This window comes from Salarias fasciatus, chromosome 2 (genome assembly GCF_902148845.1).
Source record: "Salarias fasciatus chromosome 2, fSalaFa1.1, whole genome shotgun sequence".
In the NCBI taxonomy this organism is placed as follows: Eukaryota; Metazoa; Chordata; class Actinopteri; order Blenniiformes; family Blenniidae; genus Salarias; species Salarias fasciatus.
The window spans coordinates 15,331,638-15,345,990 of NC_043746.1; the positions used below are offsets into that span (position 1 = coordinate 15,331,638).

A 14,353-nucleotide genomic window follows, 5' to 3' on the forward strand; every position below is an offset into this window, starting at 1 on the left:
GCAAGTTGGTCTGAAGTAGTTATTATCAGAACAATTTACACACTCGGGCAGTGATTCAGTGCGTTTACGGAACCATGTGAGAGACAGCCTGCAGGGAGAGCCTCCCCAACACCGACGGCCAATGTCTGTTTTTATAATAACTGCAAAAAATAACATTAACATCAATAATTCAGTTAGACCCATGGACTTGAAGGATTTTTTTCTCACCCTGGTCTTGTGCTGACTCTATTTTAGCTTGAATTTAATTCAAATGTTAACACGTAGAGGGAAGAAAAGAAAAAAAAAACAACTTTGAAACTTTGCAGCCAAAGTTGGCTGTATGAAAACATGGAATAATAATAATTCATAATAGCAATATAGGTGATAATAGGTGAGGAAACCTGTGAAGGTTATTATTATTATTATTATTTTTTTTTTTAGTTCTTGCATTTCCACCTGTGCACACGCATATGATGTTTTTGGACTGCCGATAGAATTAATCCAAACCTCCTAACCGCAATTTGGGTCGCTGCTGCGATCACACATCAAAGTAATTACACTGAGATTTCATAATTGGCTCCAAAGCTGTTATTACGTGAATGTTACTGTGCAGCACAATGTGAACTATAGAAACAAAAGAAATAAAGCAAAGGTTACAGTTCCAGCGTATTTCTGTCTCTGCCTTTCAAGGCTGAGCCGCGCAGACAATGCTAGGAGTGAACATGGTGTTAAAAGCCAGCTGAGATTGAACAATCACAATATGGAAAACATACTGCAGATGCATATCTGGAGTTATGATCCAGGAAATCATGTATTCCTTGTGTTGTATTCCGTGCGCCGTTCCATGGTGAAAATGTAGAATGTAAAAGATTAGGATGCGGTGCCGTCTACCGTTGGCCTAGTTATGTTTTGTAGATTTTTTTTTTTTTTTTTCATCCTTCCGCAGTCCCCTGACCAAAATAGACTTCTGAAACACGTTCAGGCAAGACAAAAGAAACATCTTCCACCACCAAAGGAGTTTGTGCCACGTGTTATACAGAGCAATACTTCACAAGAACTTAAACAAAAACAGCATCCACCCAGAGCTCATAATTAACATTTAGCAAGATTTAGCTCACTCAACACAAAGTACCGCATTTGCATTTTTTTTTTTTCTCTGCGCAAGGAAATGGTCATTCAGGGACACGGATCCACAAAGCTGAACCCAAACGGCTTAAAGGTCCTTTCTGAGCACTGAACATCAAAATGAAAGCAAAGTCAACTCTTTTTTTTTTTTTTTTTTTTCCTCTCTGTGAATATTCTACTTTGGTATCGAACTACCTTTTGTATATTATACATGGGTCACTGCTATGTTAAGACTTGTGTTTCCTTCCAAATGCTTCAGCTGTCAGACACGCTGCTAGTAATTCTGTCTGAGTAACGTTGCCTCGGTCTCGTCCGTTTTCACACGTCTTCATTAGTAAAACTAGGCTTGAGCTGGTTTGAAGATTTTCAAATTATGCATACTTCCACACGGACGCATACACGCTGATCGCAAAGTCATCAACCATCTGTGGATGGAGTCACATGTACATCAGGCCAAGATCTGTCTTTTTACTCTTACAACTGGTGCTCGTGCAAGAAAGAGCCGCTGCCCCCGCCGGTGGGCGTTTGCTGGCCGGGGGAGGAGAAGCTCGCCAGAGGGATGACCTTGACGGGGTCCTCTTTCTTACTACTGCAGTGTCTGTCCAGAGTGTTGTAGAACTGCGGACGGCTGATCCCTTTGTCCAGTTCATCTTTTTTGGGCACAGACCTGCCCAGGGTATGGCGGCCGTCCATGACCCCCATGCCGATCATGTTGGCTTTTACTCCCCGGGCGCAGCTTTGCTGGAAGCCAAAAGAGGCGAGGGTAGGGCTCAGGGCGGCGGTGACGGGGGTGGAGCCGGGGCTGTTGCTGCCGGGACCCTGGAACTGGGCCAGGGCTGGGGGCATCCAGCAGCTGTCGGAGTGGCCCAGTATTAGACACTCCTGGGTGCAGGTCTCGGAGGCCTCAGCCAGAGCTTTCTGCAGATTCACCTCAATGGCTGTGAAAGGGAGACAGAAAAAGGAAGAAAAAAAAAAAAGAAACAGTCAATACATCAGGTCAGAACATGCAAAAAAGTGTTGTTGAAATGCAATGATTTTACAACAAGGTGGTGCAGAAGCAGGGATTGAATTCATGAATCATAATGCAAACAGAAGAAAGTTGTCATCTTATCAGTGGTTGACCCACAAAATGTCAGCCTTTTAGCAAAATGAAAGTCAGTGATAAATGTTTCATTTCATCTTCTAATGAGAAAAACAGCAGCAGAGCATTTAATTTCCATTGGTATTCCCATGACTCTGTCTGTTTACCTACAATATGCAATGAATTCCCAGTAGCTTAATTAGAGTTTGAAAAAATATGTCTTGCTGTTTGTGCCTTAGATTGACTTTACCATATTAAATATTTAATGAACATCTTAACAAAGCAGTGTTTATTATAATCACTGTCAAGATGACACACCTTAAACCTTTTGATCTTCAGGAATCTCAAATAAATCTAGTGAAGAAGGAAGAAGGAAAAAAAAACACCCTATTGCCATTGTCCCAGGATTCTGCAGGCTTCATTAACACATCCACGCACCATCAGCGCACACTGTAGCAGCGTTTAGTTTGCATGCATGGGACGGAGGCAGAAATCTAAAAGCTGAATGAAGAGGCGAGCGGGCAAGGTTAGGCACTCAAACTATCTTATCTCATTATCCCTGTACTGACAACACATGTGGAATGAGTCTGCGATGAGGCCTCGGCATTGAGCCTCAGCAATATAGCCTGTCATGTCGGATAATTAGAATGTGAAACAGTGTGCACCAAAGCAGCCCTGCGCCTGCAGTGTTATGTTTCCGAAGCCATGCAAAGGAAAGGAGGGTCCTCATTCAAACACCACATCACTCCTCCAGGCCTCAGCTTCAAGCTGTCATGTAGAAATTATTTAGCATATTTGCATAAGTAAGAATGCTATGAATAATTAAGCGGTCTGAGACCCTGGTACACGGGAGCGCGTGTTTCTTTCACACACGGTTCAGCCTCTATATCACCATTTCGATAGCCATCTGCTAAACTTCCCACAATCTTGTTCATTCTTTTGTTGCCCTCCATAAAAATGAAAATAAATCTTCTAATCACGCTGTGTTCGAGTTAAGAATCCAGCCTTTCCAAAACTATCTCGATTGTTGCCTAACGGTCCAGTGAGCGCTCTATTTATGTATTTCTGTAGTACCGAGGATTGAATACCACAGCATCAACTTTAATTATGAGAGCGATGTCTGAAAATGAATCGCCAGGCATAAATTGTGAGGATATATTTGGAGTGCCCACGTGGAGTCAAATCTGTCCTCTCCATATTGAACTGAGCTGTGGAGCCGGAGTGTATAAATCCCCTGGGCGGTAAATGTGTCACCTTTCAGAGGGTCACTAACTTCATTAAGGCAAAAATGGATGCTGCTTTCTCATTCTCTGAGCTAGCACAATAGGGGCTGAGCCAAGTCTGGGCCGTGCCCCGACTCAATCCTTCTCCGAGTGTTTTTCCGTCGTCAGTGAGACTGTTTCAGGGTGCTGATGTGTTTATTGAGGTAATGTAATTAGCATAAATGTCCTATTACCCAAGCGTGCACCCAGACACACAAACAAATGTTGCTCGTGTTTCTTTGTCCTCCTCAAATTTAATTGATCGGCGCAGCCAAAAGGTGAAGCCGTCTTTAACACGGCTCACATCGCAAATGAAAGGGAATCTGTGGCTCTGTGGCTCCGCGCCGCTTCGGCTCACAGAAGCTCTATGTCAACAGCCTTCAACGCCGACAAATTTCATATGAAATATTTCCCAACCAGCCTCTCCAAAAGACACGGGCCTGTACTATTTTCTATTCCAGTGGGATGGTTTGGATCGGCGTCGGGTTTGGGAGGGAGGGAGCGCGGCGTGAGTGATGTCGCTGACAGCTCTCGCAGCTTTCGTCAGCTAGAGGTATGCCGCAGCCTGCTTGTGATGCCGCCGTCTTTTGTATTCAGGGGAAACAACTGTACCCCACGGAGCTTTCGGTAGAAATCACACATCACTGACGCCACAGATCCCCCGATGCTGTGAACACTCCTTTCCGCGCTCCTTTCAAGGAAATTTGAATGGCAGACAAGTGGGGATAATGGCAAACAATGGGGTGTAATAGACGGCGTGACTGAGATCAGGCCTACTGTTCTCATTTGGAGATGATTCGTCGTCACTGCGTGGCGACAGTGATTGAAATGATCGTGAAAGAAAATCTGATGGCTGATCAGTCGCTGCAGAGAATCAACTGAACATCGTGCACGAGTTCAACAACAATTCAAAATATATACACGTTTCAAAACGATCTTTAACTCATTTTCATAATATTTGCAGTTATTTTTTATTCGATTGTAAGTTAGTGTATTATCTTCCAGGGCATATTGCCTTCACACAAAAAAAATACACAAAAAGAAGGAAGATTTTCTGCACTTTTCAAAAACGTTATGTTCACTAAAAGGATCCAGTACTTTGTTTTGTTTGGGTTTGAATCATTGGGAATTAGTCACGTCATTGAGTAATAAGTCTGTATTAAAATAAGCCAGCATGTTTGTTTCAATATGAGCCAGCTCAAGCAGGAATGAGATGTTTCCTGGGATTTTGGAATGTCTTCAAATTTAGGAAATGCCAGTGTCAAAGACTTCTGTTCAAAACAAGCATCACGATATTTCTTTACCTTGTTGCTTTTGATCGTTGTATCACAGTTTTACTCATTATAACATGCAATTTATTGTTTAACTGAACATTTTGGTTTCAGTTATGGGTTGCTTTTCATGCGTGCCACATGTGCTTGATATTTGTGTGTGTCTGCAGGCGGATTTGATCGTATATGTTTGTCTTAGTCACATTTACTGTTGTTAAATGATAAAATCAGAGATGTTTTGATTGCAACACACGTTTGTATCTCTCCGTCCTCTTATGTCTTTCTATGCTCGCTGCTACTGTTTCTTGGCTTCTAGTAGATCTTATGGTCATAAGCAAGGTCAATACCAGCGGTAGCCTACGGCAGTCTTGTTCTGCAACATCAACACATCCAATGGCCAGCCGCAGATCGAACACCACTGCAGCCACCTTCAGCTGACCTTCTCGTTTATGTGATTGAACATTACACCCTGTATGAGCAGTAAACATATGTAAGAAGTTTCTTTTTTTTTTGTCCACTAAGTAAAACAGAGAACGCTCGTACCTACAAGGTGAAGTTGGCAAACATAGTTGGGAAATAATGTTGTGCAAGTCAAATTATTAGAAACGTCTCGTGATAAAATGCAATCCAGTTTAATATCGCAACATAACACAACTCCAAAAATGTATTTATAGCTACGATAAAATGCCTCCAGCAACCTCAATTAAAGCTGAATATCATTACTTTCATAGAAGTAGAGTATCTGTACAAACTGCTGCGCTGTATCACATAAGTCTGGTCGAGGGTTAACCAGTGAAGTAGCCGGTGAGTGTGTGTATCGACACTCATGGTCCTGCCATAAAAATACAAGCTGACTTAGTTAGGTCACTCTGCAGCATACAGTTGATCTTCCACCCACTTGTTCAAATGCATTTTCCAGTCAGCGAGGGGTGCAGGTGACACAGTGATAATAATGCCATTTACAGTACGGCTTTAACTCCGCGAAAATGAAATGTTTGAATAAATGAAGCACTTAACCTCCATGCATGGCACACCAGTGTTTTCCCTCCGGTGATAAATGCAGGATTACGCCTATGCTGGCGACATTTGTCGTGTGTATGACCGATTCTAATCCTGTTTTGGTGATAAAACAGCTTAGAACTCTTAAATAATGAGAACATTTTTAAGCCCAAGCTGCTGAATGCTGATTGAAAGGTTAATGCACACAACGCACATACACAATACAACAACAGGTGAAATTTCAGGATCAGTGTGACACTGTGATACTCTAATGTACTAAAGGAAGCTTTTAGGGAAACTATTTTACTAATTAAATATTCATAACATTGCTATTGTGTGTGTGCGTGTAAAATCTACTCATCTCAACTACGAGTGTTGACAGACAGCGTAGAAACACTCCCACACACTCGGGGCCAGGATGCATATTCGCCAGCTGATTGGGGCTTTTCAGTACAATGCTATGAGATATTTAACATGACAGTTGATGATATTTACTGACAGAGCTTGTTACATCTTGATGAGCTTCACATTAAGGTCCGCACACATATCACAATTCAACTCATTATTTCAGCATGCACAAACTCATTATTGCTAATTAAAAGGATAATTGCATGCATCTAGGACATTAAATTCGTTGAGCAGCCATCAGGAAGGTGGACCAGGCCCCTGACTCATCCTACAGTGGTAATTGGTGCAGTGTTTTTATTTTTCTTGCCTGAAACCTCCGTGCATCTAACTCATGTATTGTCAGATGAAAAATAACATCTTGCACACTGCTTCCATTAAGGCATGCATGGTCATGAGTACATCTCAATAATTAGGTTTCTCTAACTTTTTTTTTTTTGTTCATTTGTGTCCCTGCTGGTTGTGACAAAGATGTAAAGTTGCTTTAATTGTACCTCAAAGACCGCACAGGTTTCTCCGCTCAGATGTCGTCGTGATGCGGCAAAGTGACGCCATATTGGAGGATTTCCGGGCTTAAAAGCAGCATTACCTGCTCAACCTCTCTCTGTGTCAGTTAATTTGAGATTAACAGGTTTAATTGTGCCGGTTAATAAAAGCGGCTCATAAAAAGCTACTTTTTTTTTTTAATCAAGAGTATCAGGATGTCATGAAGAAGTACAACTGATGCTGCTATCAAATGTGCAAAAATCCTGTTCGTGCTATTAGAAGTGTTTTCTGTTTTCTGGCTTGATAGGGATGAGAATAGAAAGGGAGAATAAAAACAGAGCGTACACAAGCACACGTTCTTTCTCTGGAGGGAAACCAACAGATAAAAAAAACAGGAATTTGAAAGAATATTTCAAACAAATAGAATCTCAGTAGAAATAATTGGGTTTGTAATTACCCAGACTTTATCACTTCACTTGGCCTCATGCCCTCTCCAAACGTAAAATCTGGATAAGCAAATGGATGGTCATTAATAATAATAGCGCTATTAAGACGCCTTGGTGTTGCGCTGAAGAGAGAGACGCAATTGCTTTCATCGCGGCCCTGGCAATCATCATCTGAAGGAGAAACGCTTGTCTCACTTTCACAGAATCACAAATGCACAGCATCTCACTTACATGCTGCGTGCATCTCACCGCCCTCCCTGTTTTTTCCGGAGGCCCATAAATATGATGCACACTTGTGAGTGATTCATGATATTGATGATATGCACTCAAACATGAACTCCTGTTGTATTCAAGATGCCGGCGATAGCGGAGGAACTGTTTTCTGAAGGGGAAAAACACTGCATACCTGTAAATTCAGCACTTAAATGACTTTAGTAATGAAATAAGGATATGCAAGCTCTGAGAGGTCCGTGGCCTTGCGGGGATAAAGCCTGCATACATGGCAATCACACTGAAAATGAACTTTTCAGTACCTGTCAGTCTCAAATGCTATTTGCTTTCTTTACTTTTCTCTGGAAGAGGTACGGTATAATCCCCGGTGAAGGCAATAAGAGCTGTCATTGTCACTGCTGCCAAGGGCACGGAGGATGAAGTAAATATTCTATTGTAGCAATAAAAACTTGGCGTGGGCTTTGGAAGGCAGATCAGGTATGACACAGAGGTCAGCGGTGTCGTGTCGGAGGATGACGTGCATTAAGATCTGTGAAATGTGCTGAGGTGAACACTTTGTCGTGGCCTCTTTAGAACTGCATTTAAAGACGATTTTCTAATCGGACGTGTAATAAAAGCCAGACTGACTCTGTACAACCCGCCTTCACGCACTGGCCCATTCTCAATAGTAATTATGAGGCTTAAAAACTGCATGCCAATGGATGTTAATGAGCGCCTTCGACAATAGGAGGGTGGATTTCTCCCCCGAAACATAAATTTCAAGCAACTCTTTGTAGCAGCGATACAAAGTAAGATATAAACGCCACAGCCTTTGCTCGCCCTTTTTACTTCTAAAACAAATAGTGCCAGATGTAATGAATGGCCTTTTTCTAAAAGAGACAATGTGACGCAGATAAGAAGGGAGCGAGGTTGTCTATATATACTCTAGACTAATTACTTTTGATGCATTTACTGAGACGCCGCTGACAACGGTGAGTCTCCGAGCCACATACGTATTTATCAGCACTTGTGGGACCTATACAGTTTCTCGCCTGTAATCCATCTAGCCTTGTCTTCTCTCGACCCCTTTTGCTTTCCCAGTGTTTGACCCATTGTAACAGAAAGTAATTGCAGGCAGAAAACAACATCTAATGATTACTTTATCTGGGAGTCTGAGAGAGAGTGAAAAGTCACAGACAGGTACTTTCAACAAAAGGAGGAGGCCTTTTTGTTCCCGACACACAATTTCAGACAACAAAGAATATTATTGACTTGGCAGAGATTAGAACACCAAAACAAATAACAAAGCACAGAGAGAGGACAAAGTGCACAAAGAGAGAAAGGATCTCTTGAACAACCAAGTGCCAAACACTTGCTTCTTTCTTTTTGTTGCCATTGATTAAAAGTATGTTGTAGGCTGAAGCACCGATTTCTCCTCTGGGAATATACAACACACACCAAATGTACGGACTTAATTTAATGTAAATTCATTTATTTCCGAGTCACCTTTGTTGTCATGGAGACAAAGAGAAAAGAAAACATCTAAATTTTCATTGTGGCCGAGCCTGAAATGTTTACAAGGAAAAAGAGCAAAAAGCCGCCACGATTGTGTGATTTCCATCAGCGGAGAGCACAGTCGGGAGGGCAGAACACAGACACAGTTTTCTTACACTTGACTTTTTGTGTGTGACATTGGTTGATTACATCTCCTTCATTATGTCTGGACCGCTATTGGGCCTCCCCACCCGAGGACAAGATGCCGGTGTCACCATCAACACAATCAGGCCTGGCCAAATACCCAGCGTGGGCCAGATAGATGAGAGGTGCAAACACCATAACAATCTGCAATCAGCGCTCATCACCACGATGACACACGGAGGAGGAGGCGCCGAGCTGCTGTGGGGGGTGTAGAAACACAAGAACTGCTTGTGTAGGTGTGCACACACACCAGACCCACTCATACATACACTGATGCTCTCTGCATTAAATCTCGCACAAGGTTATCCATTCATTCTTCATTTCTTTTTCTTTTTTCTTTTCTTTTTGTAAATCTGTTCTCGAGCAGGTGCTGTGTAAAACCACAACTATACTGTGCAGCTGTGTTTGTTCCCGACAAGGAAGCAATACATAAATGTATATTTATAAGACCAAAAAAAAAGAAAAAGATAAATAATCCGCCTTAAAATTCTTTGCACATCAATGAATGTCTGGAAATTTCCATATAATGCAGATATTGTGAGGTCTGGGAAATGAGAATAATGAGTGAGAGGAAGTGAAAATATTTTAGAGGGATTAACAAACAAAGGGGAAATTGGCTGATTAAGTGGGACCTGACATGGCCGTCTGATATTTGCAAAGAGATTGGATTGTTCCAGCAGGGATACTATCTAAACAATGATGATTTTTAGGAAATGACTTTGATGTAAATATGTAAATGTCACTCATAACAGCCCTGGCTCTCTTTTTAAAATCACATTAGAAGCTTATTTCAGGCATAAAAAGGTCCTCAGAGAATTAAACCTGTTGCACTAAGAGGCGGTTACAACTGGATATTTCCAGACAATGGGCAATAAGAACGAGGCCCCCGGTTCACATGATGGAGACTATAGAGACAAATTGTACAGCGGCTTCCAACACGCGGCATCCTGTGTCATGTAACAAGAAAATTCATCACACTGACCCATTGCCCCCAATTATTATGGAAAACAAGAATGAATCAAATTAACATTGAAGAAGCTCTCAGAGCCGGCGGCCTGCCTGTATAGCCGGCGGAGGAGAGAGGGTAATAAACAAGGTGCCACTGTATATGCTATATATCTTGCAGTCATTGATGATTAGCTCTGTTTTCCCTTAGCCATACATTACTGTTATTGCCTCCACGGCCAGGCAGATAGAAAGTGGATACAAAGGCATCGTGAAGCCCATCTTTCAACTGATAACTGGCAGGCTGAAAACCACTCAGCACTGGCGGCAGCATGGATCCAGAGCATGAGTAATCTGGCCATGGTGAAAATTGTAATCTCTTATGTGACAGCGCTGAAAGGGGGACCTGATGTACAGTTTTTTGTGTTTTCTGTTGAATTTTTCTGGTTTTTTTTTTTTTCCCTTCACTGGGATGTTAGTTTACTGTACAGTGAGATATTTTTGTGTAAAATCATTCAGTGTTTCCACAAATAAAAGGCTCTCTTCCGATGTCAACAGCTCAGGTCCTGGAGTTCTGTCCTGCTTGGCAATGCTGAAAGTGTGTAATCTGCGCACGGTGTCGGTGTCAGAGGCAGGCACTTATGCAATCCCTTTTGGCTTTTCTTCTCCTTCGCCCTCTTCAAAAATATTTTGCAGACAGCTTAGGCATGAATGCAGACTGTATACGGTATTAGTCACACTCATTAGTGATGAGCAAACTTACATTTGCAATATCAATGTGTAGCGTAGCATGGTAAAGGTTTTAATATGAGGGGCAGACTCTCTGCAGATCCCCCCTGAGCATGTACACTTTAAAGGTTTTCCTTTTCCAAAGCACCACAGACCCTCCTCCGGGGACAACTATTAATTTTTCACTGAAACCTCCCCTGAATAATGAATTCTGTCCTATTTATACGCTGTGATAAGTCCACTGAATGTCTAAAAAGGGGTTATCGTGAAAAGGGTAAGGCTTTCAGAGAAAGACCTGTTCCTGCTTAACATGTTTAATTCATCCGCGTCGCCATGTTCTTGAAAGCAGGAGAAAAGTCATATAACGTATCGCTGGCAAAACATGAAAGAAGACACAAGCGGCGCATTCAATAAATCACAGCTTTACTTTTTTGCTGTTTTGAAGTTGACTGTCACGATCCTCCAAAGTTCACATGTATGCGCTTTACTCCTCGAGGCCCCGGCTGACAGATACGCTCCCGCTAAAATCACAGAGGTACTCAGTGGTTCGTGTTAATGTTTCTGTCACTATGCACTTTATTTGGGGTGTGTCGAGTGCAGACATTGTCAACTAACATTCATAACAGAGAGAGCGACGGATCCAGACGCACGGAGGGAGGGAGCGAGTCAGCGTGTGCAAAATGGCTGTTACCGAGACATAGGCATGAAAAAAAAACAGGCATGTGTGAAGTTAAGTCCATAAATAATGCAATAAAAACTGGAGCATACATCAAAATCTGTGAGGGAAAAAAACAACTGCTCAGGGAGAAAAACATTTTTGATGCTTAAAATACTTTGATACTTAAAATAACTGTTGCAGTTGTAACTTCATTACTCCGGGAGAGAGAAAAAGCCTCATTTTGCTGCTGCTGTGTGTATCCGCTCTCTAAGCAAAGCAAGCCATTCATTACACTTTCGCTGTCAGACCAAATAACCATGAGGCTCCACATAAAGAAAGAGAGAGAAAAAAAAAGCTCCTTCGCTCACATAAACACAATTAATTGGCATTTCAGACGCATTACTGGTATCACACGCTGCTGCTGACACAAATAAACTGTTGCACACTGTAAATGTGTGTGCTGATCGTATTTAAAATTAAATAATTATATCTTATCAAAATACAGGTTTTTTTTTTTTATTAATATTCAACTGTGGCACTTAGTATTTGCAGTCATTATCCAATTAATTATAATCATAATGACCCAAAAAAATGTTTCCAACTTTTATTTTAATTTGTTGTTTTTAACGTAAGTATATTATTTTCTTAAGAGAAAGTAAACCTGTTGGTTTCAGACTCTTCATCGCTGCTTCCGTTTATATGGCAACCTTACAATTTCACTTTGAATATGGAAGAACAGGATGAAGGGGGGTGAAAAAAAAGTCTTATAATGAAATAAAAGGCTAGAAGCAGAAAGAGGGCTCACTGATTATCTTCTCTCAGCGGTGATGAGGAGGAAGCTCCGGCGGTGAAAATAGCCATGCAACAACTTTGCAGCAGAGAGACCGACAGCAACCCACTGACCTCCGTGTCTTTTATACTCTTTAGCCCCGAGCGCTAACTATCAGATATAAACACCCAGCATCTTTGATTTTTTTTTTTTGTCCCTGTCGTGCCCCGAGGACATCTCTGCACATATTTTATCCCGTGGTGCCAACCTCTTTGTGTCAGTTGCTGCGTCCTTTTCTAGCACAAAACACACACACACGCACACCCTCACGAACAGGCGGCGGTGTCAACATTTCTTCCGCCTGGTGTTTAGTAACCGTTCTGCCGTTGACGTGTCGCAGCGGAGCTGGGCAGTGGCATGGAGAGACGGGAAATTTACAATAGCAAAGAGAGACTGAGGGGAGGGAAAAAAAAATAAAAAAAAGTCTTGGATGTCACTAAAATGTCTGGGTTTTGTAGAATTGCAGGGGAAAATTGCTCCCACCACCGCTGCTGCTATGACGACATCGCTCCAGCCAATTTCATCCTGCACTTTATTTTAAGCTGCCGTGTGTGTGAGTGAAACAGAGACTGGCTGCAGCTCCATGTAATGCGGTGTGTAAAGGCACCAATACCCATCTCTATGATAATTTCCTATTCACCACCAGCAAAGACAGCAACACTGATACAATTCATTTCCTCTTTATTAACTGGTGCGGAAACGTTTGGAGCGGCGGAAGTGACTTTTGAAGTCTTTCAGGGTTGAAGGGTGGTCGAGTTTGCTTTACGGGTGGGAGGAGAAAGCTACCAGTATGGAATAGATGATTTCCACGGCCGCGCGTTCAGAATGAAGCGTTTGGCAGATATAGCAGCTTCGGTTTCCTTCAACACTCACTGACCTCTTGACTTTTAAGGAGACACGCTGAGCAAAAGTCCGTCAGAGTCAAGCATGCACATGCCTTTTGTCAGGAAAATAAAAGCCTCACCCCTGTCTGTAAACCTCTGGCAAAGTTTCTCTATCCTTTATATTGTCGGCGCTGCTTGTTTGAGTTTCACATGTGACGCCTGGAGTCAAGTCCAGTCAATCACAGTGACATCCAATTCACTAAAATTGATGACTTGTCATTTTTATCTGGAGTTTGACGTCCTTTATATTTTTCCTCCTTCCCGACTCTTCCTCTTTCCGCCCTGACATTGCTAATTATTTCAAACTATCAGGTAGACGGCTTCAATTTCAATTAAATCTCATCTTGCCGCCTGACCTTGGGGTGGAAAACAGGGTCGCTCTGTCAGCCCTGAATAGTTCCTCTGGCAGTTATGGGTGCCATTTAAGATTTAAACTCAATTTGAGCCTGGCATTGGTGAATACGCGATGAGAAGGGACTGTGGTCAGTATATGTATTCTGGTCGGGCACTTAATGTGATAATTGAGAAGGGCTCAATTAAAGCTTCAAGGCATAACTGACTGCTGCAGCACACCCTGAGAGGGACAGATTTATAACCATATGTTGCTAATCGTGCTGTCCGGTCGCTTGTGGATCTTCATATGTGAATGTGACCAGCGTGCATTACGTGATGGTAGAAATGCAATTTGAATTTTGGTTCGAATTTCAACAAAGCAGTCACATCTAAAGTGCATCAAATTCTTAAAAATCCTCAAAAAAACAAACACCTTCTTCAAAGGCAGATTTCACAAAGTAGCTCTCCAACGCAATCGCAGAGCCTGCTGCAAGAAGTAAGAGGGGGCACCATGTATGAAAAAAAAAAAAAGAAAAAAACAATTATGTGATATTGACAGCAAGCGCAATCAAAGGCTCCCCTGCCAGACTCAATGAGGTGCCAATCAAGTGAGTATCTCTGCCTCACGTTACTGCCGCCGCTGCAGCCGCCGCTGCCTTTCATTTCAGAGTCAGAGGAGATTCTGCCGTAGTGAATCATCAGTCAATAGTTCAGAGCTGATGGTTAATGCTGATTGATGACATTCAATCCGCCACCCCCGCTCCTCCCAAACACGCCCGCCACCCACTCAACAATGATTTTCATCTGCAATAAACAGACAGGATACACACCGAAATCAGGGAGGGGAATCAAGAGGAAATGAACAAGCAGCCATTTGAAATTTTAATTTTAATTTTCATTGTTATTGTAGTTGTGAAATTCAGAGGAAGTCTTGTTTTGATCCATATTGTTTCGAACTCCCAGTCACAAGGTTTTGAAAGTTTTATTATTTATCTTTCAAGAAACTAGTCGCT

General features: G+C 42.1%; 1 protein-coding gene across 1 annotated transcript in view; it reads right to left on the minus strand.

Annotated features, from left to right (window-relative positions):
• Positions 1-886: 886 nt before the first annotated feature.
• Positions 887-14,353, minus strand: part of pcdh11 (protocadherin 11) — a 123,640-nt gene continuing 110,173 nt past the window's right edge. The window contains exon 7 of the mRNA XM_030108245.1: positions 887-2,042. Coding sequence (XP_029964105.1) covers positions 1,579-2,042 — 464 coding nt within the window. The 3' untranslated portion in view covers positions 887-1,578. The remainder of the gene's footprint in view (positions 2,043-14,353) is intronic.